This window comes from Alosa sapidissima, chromosome 23 (assembly GCF_018492685.1).
Source record: "Alosa sapidissima isolate fAloSap1 chromosome 23, fAloSap1.pri, whole genome shotgun sequence".
NCBI classification, from domain to species: domain Eukaryota; kingdom Metazoa; phylum Chordata; class Actinopteri; order Clupeiformes; family Clupeidae; genus Alosa; species Alosa sapidissima.
Window position 1 is genome coordinate 18,232,433 of NC_055979.1, and position 10,445 is coordinate 18,242,877.

Genomic DNA, 10,445 nt, shown 5'->3' on the forward strand with positions numbered 1-10,445 from the left:
GTGTGTGTGTGTGTGTGTGTGTGTGTGTGTGTGTGTGTGTGTGTATTAGTATCGAACATCAGGATGCATTGTGCTGGCCTCATCTGTGTGGTCTGGGCATGTCTAATTGGTTAACTGGACTAAATGAGCATTTAATTGAAATGATTAAGCTGCATTTTCTGCATGTGTAGTTCTGAAAGGATTTATAAGGAAAGCTGTGGGGGGTTAAGAACTGTGTGTGTGTGTGTGTGTGTGTGTGTGTGTGGGTGAGAGAGAGAGAGAAAGAGAGAGAGAGAGAGAAAGACAGAGAGAAAGAGAGAGAGAGAGAGAGAGTCATGTATCTACCTGTGTTACGTGTGTCATGTGTATGTGCGTAGCATATGTGTGCAGTTGTGTGTATTTGGAGAGAGGTGTATCTTTATGTGTAGGAGAGGGGTGTAATTAATGAATTATCTGTGTGTGTGTGTGTGTGTGTGTGTGTGTGTGTGTGTATGTGATATACGTTTTTTGTATTTGAGTGTGTGTGTGTGAGTTACCAGAGTTGTCCTCATCCTTGCGGATCTTAAGCTTGACCAGGTCCTCACACTGCTGCAGGATCTGCACGGCGTCCTCCATGGGACAGTTCTCTAGACGGATGTTATCGATGGCCAGCAGCTTATCACCCAGCTCCAGAGTCCCAGTCCTAACACACACACACATGCACACACACACGCAAGTACATGCATTCATACACACACACACACACACAGACAAAGAGATGTTTAATTAGTTGCTAGTCAACATGGCACAGATCTGAGAGAATGGGAGAGGAAGGGAAAGAAAGGGATAGAGAAAAAGCAGTAGAAAGAGAAAGAAAGAGAGAATCAGAGAGAGAGAGAGAGAGAGAGAGAGAGAGAGAGAGAGAGAGAGAGAGAGAGGAGAGAGAGAGAGAGAGAGAGAGAGAGAGAGAGAGAGAAGATCATGAGTATGAGAGTAGTAGATTACAGCTCGGTTCTCATTACTCTTGCCATAATTTGGATTAATCCCCCCGAAGACGGCCATCTTCCAGATAACCTCTGCTGCACAGTACAAGAACTCACATCACCAATGAGGGCGAGAAGAGAGCAGCTCACAAAAACTCACTAGAGGGATGGTCAGAATCAAATACATATTACTCTCTCACACACACACACACCATAGCTGTCAACCCTCCGGTTTTATCCAGGTTTCTCATGTATTTAAACTTTTTTCCCTGCCGTCTTCCCGTTTTAAAGGGGATCTATGCAGTTTTTTAGCTTTATTTATCTTAACTTAACAGCTTTGGAGTCATTGGAATGGTTATACTGTATGACTTTTTCCGGGTTGAATGGTGGCTGTCTCACAAAGTCAGAAACGCTATAACAAATTGTTTTATTGCACTACACATACACGCCAGACACCGGCTAGAACAAGGTAGCCATGGAGTTTCTCAGACATTTATCATGGAACAAGGAAAGAGGAAACGGCAGACTGACCGAGCGAGGAGTGGCGTAAAATATATACACTGAAGCTGTAGGGGGAGCTCTGTAGAGAAAACTGTGAGCAAAAAACGAGAAAACAACAAAGAAATGGCCAAAACTGCATAGGGACCCTTTAATTCTCATAACATTAGCCCTACCACCAGCACAGGGACCCTTTAATGAGTTAACTCTCATAACATTAGCCCTACCACCAGACCGGTCAGTTGTGTGAGGATACTCTATTTTTTGTCAAGTTCACTTTTTAAGTCCCGATAGGGCAAACCGGACCCTGACGCGCCAGCTGAAATCCCCTGAAGGGTCTTATTTTCCCAATAATGGCCAGCGTTCTAAACATTATCCTGCTTATTATACGGCTACTTGCCAAAACGAAAAAATAAACTCCACGCTATGTCTCTTTATGTTTATTTGTTACCGTTTTGTTGTGGCTTTTGCTGAGAAATAGTTTGCAACACACGCTGAACTTGAATCAAACGTTCTTTAGAACACAGCTGATCAACCGGTCCACCTTCACTTTTGAATGAAAATCCGTTGCCATTGACAGCAGTCAATATTTAGAGGTCCTTAGACGAAAATAATGACTGGTAGAATTTTGGGAAAACCCATTCAAGTCAATGGAGTGTTCTACTTGCATTGTGAAGAGCTGTATAATAAGTAAGGGATAATGTATAGAACGCCGGTCATTATTGGGAAAATAAGTCCCGACAGGGCGAACCGGACCCCGCCGCGCCAGCTTGTGTCGCCCTGAAGGGACTTATTTTCCCATAATGACCGACGTTCTATACATTATCCCGCTTATTATACGGCTACTTGCCAAAACTAAATAATAAACTCCCCACGATATGACTTTAGCCTACATAGCGTAGCCTATTTGTTACCGTTTATCGTGGCATTTGCTGAGAAACAAATAGTTCGCAACAACACACGCTGCTGAACTTGAATCAAACATTCTTTAGAACACAGATGATCAACCGTCTGCTTTCACGTTTGAATGAAGTACCAGTCCTTGCGTAGTGATATGAAAGACGTATCAGAAGCACGAAACCTGTTGCCATTGACAGCGGTAATTATATGTTTGCAGCGGTAATTACATTAATTTATTTTACCGTAGAACGTTGGGAAATCCCATTCAAGTCAATCGAGCGTTCTACTTGCCTTGTGAAGAGCCGTATAATAATGTGTATTATTGCAGTTATGACAGTATTCAGTTCCTTTATCCTTATTTATGATTTTATGCTGTTATCTATTTTTCAATTTCCATCAGTTTAAAATTTTGCTTCTTTATGTTCGCTTTTCTTTTCTGCCTTAAACATTTTCTTTTTTACTTTGCTCATCGATACCTCTTTTTTATTATTTCACTTTTATTGCTATCCTGGTCTTCTATTTTTCATCTTTTTAGACTCTGTAGTCTTTTAATCTCTTATTCTATAATTTTATTCTGGTTTATTTTTTCATGGTGATCGATTGGACCTTGACTGGCAAGCACTTTGGTACAACTCCTATTGTTTTCAAGTGCCTTGTATAAATACTAAAAAATCTGACAACACAGCACAGAAAAGCCCAGCTCCCATCAGATAATCACCATCCTATTCAGACATGGCCAACACAGAGCTATGACACTAGCTAGTCTATGTCTGGCTAATGCATGGAGACACAATGTTACACAATGGCTGAATTGTGTCTGTACTGACAGGCTGTGTGACACTGAGTGTGTGTGTGTGTGTGTGTGTGCAGTGTTGCATCGGCTGTGGCCTGCACGCTGGAGACCCTCTGTAGTGGCCCAGTTCCTGTATTCCTGGCTGGCTGGCAGAATCACCAGGGAATAAGGCGGCGGCAGCGTTTCGTAATGGGTGCAGTTAAACTGGGGCATCTACCATCTCCTGCCCAAAAAAGTGGAGAGCAAAAGCCCCCACCCCTCAACCACCCCACCATCCCCCCTGATGTTCTTCTAACACCTTTCCTGTTGACAATTAGATATTTTTGCTTTTTATACCCAACTAATTTATTTTTCTAAATGTAGCTTATTTAATACACACACACACACGTGTGCACACACAGTGATACGACCTAGTTTCACGCAAATACCAGGAAGCCTCACACTCTTGTTTTGAAGCTCTAATTAAAACAGCTCAGGGTGGAGCTGCACCAGATGCACCTCCACGGCAACCAACCTGATGTGTGTGTGTGTGTGTGTATGTGTGTGTGTGTGTGTGTGTGTGTGTGTGTGTGTGTGTGTGTGTGTGTGTTGTGTTCTATTTTGGACTAACGTTGAAGTAAAATTGACTGTCAAACTGTCAAAAACCACATGGTGTGTGTGTGCATGTGAGTTCTGTTCTTTTTTGGACAACTGTTGTCCTGCTAAAGTGTGTGTTTCTAGCTAGGTGATACCACCCAGACAGAGCTATATATGTGCTGTGTCTATCTACATGTACTGTATGCCAGAAGCACTCAAAGAACAGGTGGAATTACCTGAAAGTGCAACATCACCTGAAAATGACCTGATAATATACTGTACACTCCGAGCATGATGAATGATTATAAATAGGCTATGTAAACATTTGTCATGTGTCATCAAGTTCATTATACTGCATATACTATATATAGAATTAATTGTAATGTTACATTCTATACATGTAACAGCGCATCATCAAACTATGGCCTCACAACGTTCTTAATATGATTATAGCTCATTGTAAACACTTGCAAGTACTTTTCAAATTATTTTGCCATTAAAGGCCTACCCAGTTGAAGTTCATTATTACTTCATTACTCATTTTGAACATGTATATTAATGTGTTTAGAAATAACATTCTAGGTTGGTGCTGATGAGTGTGTGGGAGACACCGGTCTGTGTAGAACCTTGGTCTAATATGCACAGTTAAATGCTCAATATTCATTTAAGTGAAATTATCATAAAATATTTAATTTCCAGAGCATATTATTTAACACTATTAATATGAGAAAATCATGTGTGTGTGTGTGTGTGTGTGCATGTGTGTGGGTGGGTGTGTGTGTGGGTGGGTGTATAAGCAGAGACTTTCTAATGAGAAGACAAAGCATTCAAAGAATACAGAAATGTATTAGTTTGTAACGCCAACATGGCAGTTGTCTACACGTATCCCGGCCCTTTCAGCAATGTCCGTAACCAACCACATTTTTGTCCTTTTATATATATAGCGATTTAAGGAAGATATTTATATTGTTCAATTCCGATTTAAACACAGATTCGCCTGATGCTCTTTTTTATGTCAATACGACCTCCCTTACTGCATATATCTATATTGTTCTTACTACTACTATAATGGTACTGCCACTACATTGCACATATCTGTACATGTTGTTAATACATTGTTCATATTACATAGCCATATTTATTCTGCTCTTATAAGGTTACTGCTAATACACTGCACTTTAATTTATACTACTCTAAACCACAATATGAAAACAACTGTATAATACCGTCTACACTGCACTATATATTCTGTCCTGTCTATGCACCACCTTCTTTGTACATCACATTGCACTTTTCTGCTTTGTTGCACTTCTGGTTAGACACAAACTGCATTTTGTTGTCTCTGTACTTGTACTCTGCACAATGACAATAAAGTTGAATCTAATCTAATCTTATGTATGTCTCCCCATTTATTTGAACAGGAGAACAGCTGCCCCAAATAACTGCCAGAACAGAGTTACCAAGATGGCTGCTGCGTGCCAGGACTTGCCTATATGGACTTTGGTGTAAGTGTGTTACTTTGCATGGTGCTTGTGTATGTGTGTATATGTGTGTATATGTCTGTGTGTGTGTGTGTGTGCGTATTTTTATTTATTTATTATAAATTGTTGGACAACTAAAAAATAAATACAACCTCACATTGTGTCATTCAAATTCCGTTTGTTAAAAATGCATTTGGAACAGGCTTTTTTGTGTGTTTTTCCATATATGTAGCATCAGTGAATGATGTTTCCTGCTGCAGCACTCTGTACTTAATGCACCCGGAAAAAAACCCCACGGATTGTAGTGTGCAAAGACCTTACTGTGTATTGTGTGTTGGACATTGTTTATAGTACGTCACTGCTAAAAGACCGGAACCCTTAACATAAAACAGAGACAAAAGGAGATGAGACATAAACAACACCTCCTCGTCCATCATGGATTAAACTCCCCCGTCACGGTGTGTGTGTGTGTGTGTGTGTGTGTGTGTGTGTGTGTGTCACAGAGAAAATAGCTCAACTTGAAGTGGGAGGCAGGCAGTTATATATTCAGATTTATTATATCTCATCTGTGTGTGTGTGTGTGTGTGTGTCTATAAATCTATATTCAGCTGGTTGGAACTCTCTCTGCACAAAGCCATGCTGGGTTGTCCCAGATATGTTTCTTGTAAAGGAGGACTTCTTCTCTCTTGAGCTGTTATACCATTATGGAAAGAGCAGGGGATGTAGGCTAGGTGTGTGTGTTTGTGTGTGTGTGTGTGTGTGACAGAGAAAGAGAGAGAGGGAGAGATTGTAGATTGTGTGAATGTGATGTGTGATTGGTGTTAACAAAACATACAAATGAGATATACTATCTGTGTATGGTCCGTGTATCATTCGTTCATTTGATATTCAATTGAGAATCCAAAATTAATACAAAATTGACTTCCATTGCCAGCTGCTGCTTCTGTTTTGCAGTGTTAAATCGGACTAGGCCTACCAGTCCGATTATAACTTTACCACACACAATTTAACCTAAAGATATATTTTTAAATGACCACTCGGACAGAGCAACAGAATCTCTTTTTTACCCCTCAGTCGGCAGTCTAAATGAATAGGTTTTTCTACTATATGCTCGATTAGCGTAGCCAGAAATGTTCAAATGGGTGGGCACAGAAAGAAAAGGGTGGGCAAAGCCAATTTGATTGAACATAGCCTAAGAGAAGCCTAGATGAGATACACCATACAAACATTAATTGGCATGTTATATTTATGACATAGTGGAATTTATTGAACGCATTTGATCACAGCTGACAAATTAAGTATAAGTATAAAATATATATATATATATATTTATATATATTTGATCCTGTGAGGGAAATTTGGTCTCTGCATTTATCCCAATCTGGGAATTAGTGAAACACACACAACACACAGTGTACACACAGTGAGGTGAAGCACACACTAATCCCGGCGCAGTGAGCTGCCTGCATTAAGAGCGGCGCTCGGGGAGCAGTGAGGGGCCTTGCTCAAGGGCACTTCAGCCGTGCCTACTGGTCGGGGTTCGAACCGGCAACCCTCCGGTTACAGGTCCAAGTGCTAACCAGTAGGCCACGGCTGCCTCCAAATTAGGCAGGAAGATTTTAAACTGGAGCAAAACAATGCATGAATGTAGGCCTAGCTTCGGCGCATCACATGAAACACAATTGAGACAATAGATTGACCATATTGTACAACTGCAAAGCCTTATCATAGGCATGTTACATTCATGACATGAAAAGTAGAACTTATTGAACAAAAATGGCAAATTACGCAGTCGGCTAAACATTTTAAACTTGTGCAAAACGGCATGAACCCAGCAGGTGCGTCGCATAACTTAAAACACAAACTGAAGCAACAGCTTGGACAATCCTACTGCAAAGCCTTTCCTTCCATAGGCATGCAACGTCTATGACATAAAAAGTGGAATATGAACGCATTTCACACCTGACAATTAAACGGAGCTGCCGCCTGTTCGCAATTTGACTGATTCTTGAGCAGTGTTGACTTGCGCGTCTTTTTTAGATGGTGAACATAATTGGACGGGCAAGACTGACAAGTAGACGGGCCTAGGCCCACCTGTGGCTACGCCTATGGCTCGATTTGAATTATTTGCTCTGTTTGTGAATGAAGTTGTAGCCCCTCTTTCCTTTGATCAATGTGCTTGTTGAACGATGTGTCCCTAGTTTCCCTGTCATAGCTACTGTCTTTGGTGTAATCTCACCAGAAGGCTATTGCAGCTGGCTGCCTTCCAATGACGTTAGCGACAAATGATGATCTGAGCTAATAGATCTAGCATCTAGGCCTACTTCCCTAACATGGGCTGATACTACATAGCCTAGGACAATCATTACTTCTATAATCATGGGGCAAGGCTTTGGGCGAACACGATGTTCATAAACGAAACAGGCATGAGAAGGGAGATGATTTTCTGAAACCAAGTTTGCCATCGTTGCGCAAGTCGCCCAATTTCTCGCTATAGTTGTTAGACAATATTTTCTGTCGCTAGGGATGGCCAAAATTAAATTTAGCAACAAAGTCACTAATTGGCAACACTGAGCACTGACAGGTCTAGACCAAGACTTGGATAGACTTCCAGGTCACAGAAATCGGAACAAATAAATATCAAAATCAGTTTCGGCCCTGAAGCCATTTTTTAAATGTTATACTTTTGATCTGACCATGAAATCAAAAGCCTGGAAAACAACGTGTTATTTGTTTGTTTGTATCACATTCATAAACAAATAATGAAATAAGTCATTTTTTTTTTTTTTCATTTTTGATTCTCAATTGAATATCAAATGAATGAATGATACACGGACCGTGTATGTCTATGTGTGAAATTATGCAAGTGATGTGTGATTATTGTTTGGAAAAAATAGTATACGTATATATACTCTTTTGATCCCGTGAGGGAAATTTGGTCTCTGCATTTATCCCAATCCGTGAATTAGTGAAACACACTCAGCACACAGTGAACACACAGTGAGGTGAAGCACACACTAATCCCGGCGCAGTGAGCTGCCTGCAACAACAGCGGCGCTCGGGAGCAATGAGGGGTTAGGTGCCTTGCTCAAGGGCACTTAAGCCGTGCCTACTGGTCGGGGTTCGAACTGGTGACCCTCCGGTTCCAAGTCCGAAGCGCTAACCAGTAGGCCACAGCTACCCCTAATGTGGTGTTGAAGAGTTGATAAAACCTATAAATGAGATATATGTGTGTGTGTGGCTGTGTGTGTGTGTGCACGTGCATGTCCTGCTGTAGGGTAAACTGTATGTGTGTGTGTGTGTGTGTGTGTGTGTGTGTGAGGTGGTGTTGGAGTGTTTGAGCATGTGTGTGTGCAGTCCACTATACCTGTGAGCAACACTGCCCTTCTTTATGTCCGAGATGATGAGGGCATCTCCCGGCTTCCTGCTAGATGGAGCTGAGGAATAGGAGAGAGAAACACAAACACACACACACACACACACACACACACACACACACAAAATCAAAGTCAGTGGAGAAGTACAGGAGTCCCTGACAGCCAAGGTAACTTCAGAGTTCACTTACAATGTGAGACAGGTGACTGACACACACACACACACACACACACAGACATACACAAGAGACTAAAGTGAGTCTGTGTGTGCGTGCGTGTGTGAGAGAGATCTATCAAAGGTTATGGCCTCTGAGGAGCCTACATGTATCTGGCGGTCTGGCTGTCAGCAGCAGCAGACTGATAAGCAGCCAAGAGCCAGACGCACCGGCACAGACACACACAGACACACACACACACACACAGACAGACACACACACGGACAGACACATAGACACACACACACAGATAGGGACTGATAGATAGGCAGAGATATAGATAGATCAGTCAAACAGGGAGATAGAGAGGGAGAGAGAGAGAGAAAGGAGGGGGTCAGGAAGAGAGGAATGGAGAAAGGGGGAGAGAAAGAGAGAGGGAGGGATGGATAGAGAGAGAGAAGGAGAGGAGGGGGCTGAGGGAGAGAGAGAGGGATAGAGAGGGAGAGAGAGAGAGGGAGAGATGGAGAGAGAGGAGGGGCTGAGGAAGAGAAAGAGAGATAGAGAGAGAGAGACTCCACCTCTAACAGCCAAACCAAGTGAAACAGCCCAGCAGAGCAATGCAGGGAGAAAAAAACAGCATGAGGGGAGGTGTGTGTGTGTGTGTGTGTGTGTGTGTGTGTGTGTGTGTGTGAGAGAGTGAGAGAGTAAGTGTGTGCGGAGATCCATTCAGGAGGGTTGATGATTCAATCTAGATGTGGCAGATTTAAGCGGCCGAGCTGTATAGGTGTGTGCGCGTGTGTGTGTGTGTGCGCGTGCGTGCGTGCGTGGGTGTGTGCGTGTGCATGGAGGGAAGAAAACTGCCATGGGGACTGTCAGTCATTGCGCCCAGGTCGTCGCAGGAACGAACTTCACCGCCGGCCAAAAAAGTGGTCGGCATGTCAGGAGCTTCGGCGGCAACCTGAGGGATCAGTCTCCTCTCCTGACAACTCTATCTGCCCCCGAGTTAGCCCACTCTGACAGCGGAAATAATCACTACTCACTTCTTTAGGTGTGGGGGGGGGGGGGGCGCAAGACATTCTGATGGAAAGAGAGAGTCTGATGGAAAGAGAGGAAAAAAGAAAGATACACTGAAAAAAAGGTGGAGAAAAGACAAAGCGAGAAGAAGAGAAGTTGAGGAGAGAGAAATAAGAAATAAATACATGTCCACTGAACATGACGGCTGGTTTATTACCCGCAACTCAGATACAGCATAACAGACCTGCAACCTCAGCCCCTTCCTCACACACACACACACAAACACACACACACACACACACACCTCGTGTCCTGATAACACTTTAGGAACTGATGAATTTTGTTCATTTCAGGTGGGTAAAATTGCACTGCAGTTCAAGGTCCAAGAAGGATGTAATGTTGGGCTTTTTCATTACGTCTTGACACACCTTTCCACATAAACCATCTCCCCAAACTCATTCTCTCTCTTTCCACTCCGTCTTCCGGTGCACATTTCCTCTGTGTGGCTAACTGTGGTGGGGTGAAATGTGAAATGAAAAGACCTCCAAGCACAAACATATGCCCTCAGCTGAGAAATAACTTCACTGGGGCCAGAGGAGTTTCAATTCAATTCAATTCCATTCCATTTAATTTAATTTAATTTAAGGCTATTTAATACAGCCCCCAATACATTCTATATCTTAAGATGCGTTTATAGAGTCCGACCTGAACTT

General features: G+C 42.5%; 1 protein-coding gene across 1 annotated transcript in view; it reads right to left on the reverse strand.

The window, feature by feature from the left end:
• grip1 (glutamate receptor interacting protein 1) overlaps positions 1-10,445 on the reverse strand; it is a 211,007-nt gene that overhangs the window by 25,042 nt on the left and 175,520 nt on the right. The window contains 2 exon segments of the mRNA XM_042080983.1: positions 516-661; positions 8,557-8,626. Coding sequence (XP_041936917.1) covers positions 516-661; positions 8,557-8,626 — 216 coding nt within the window.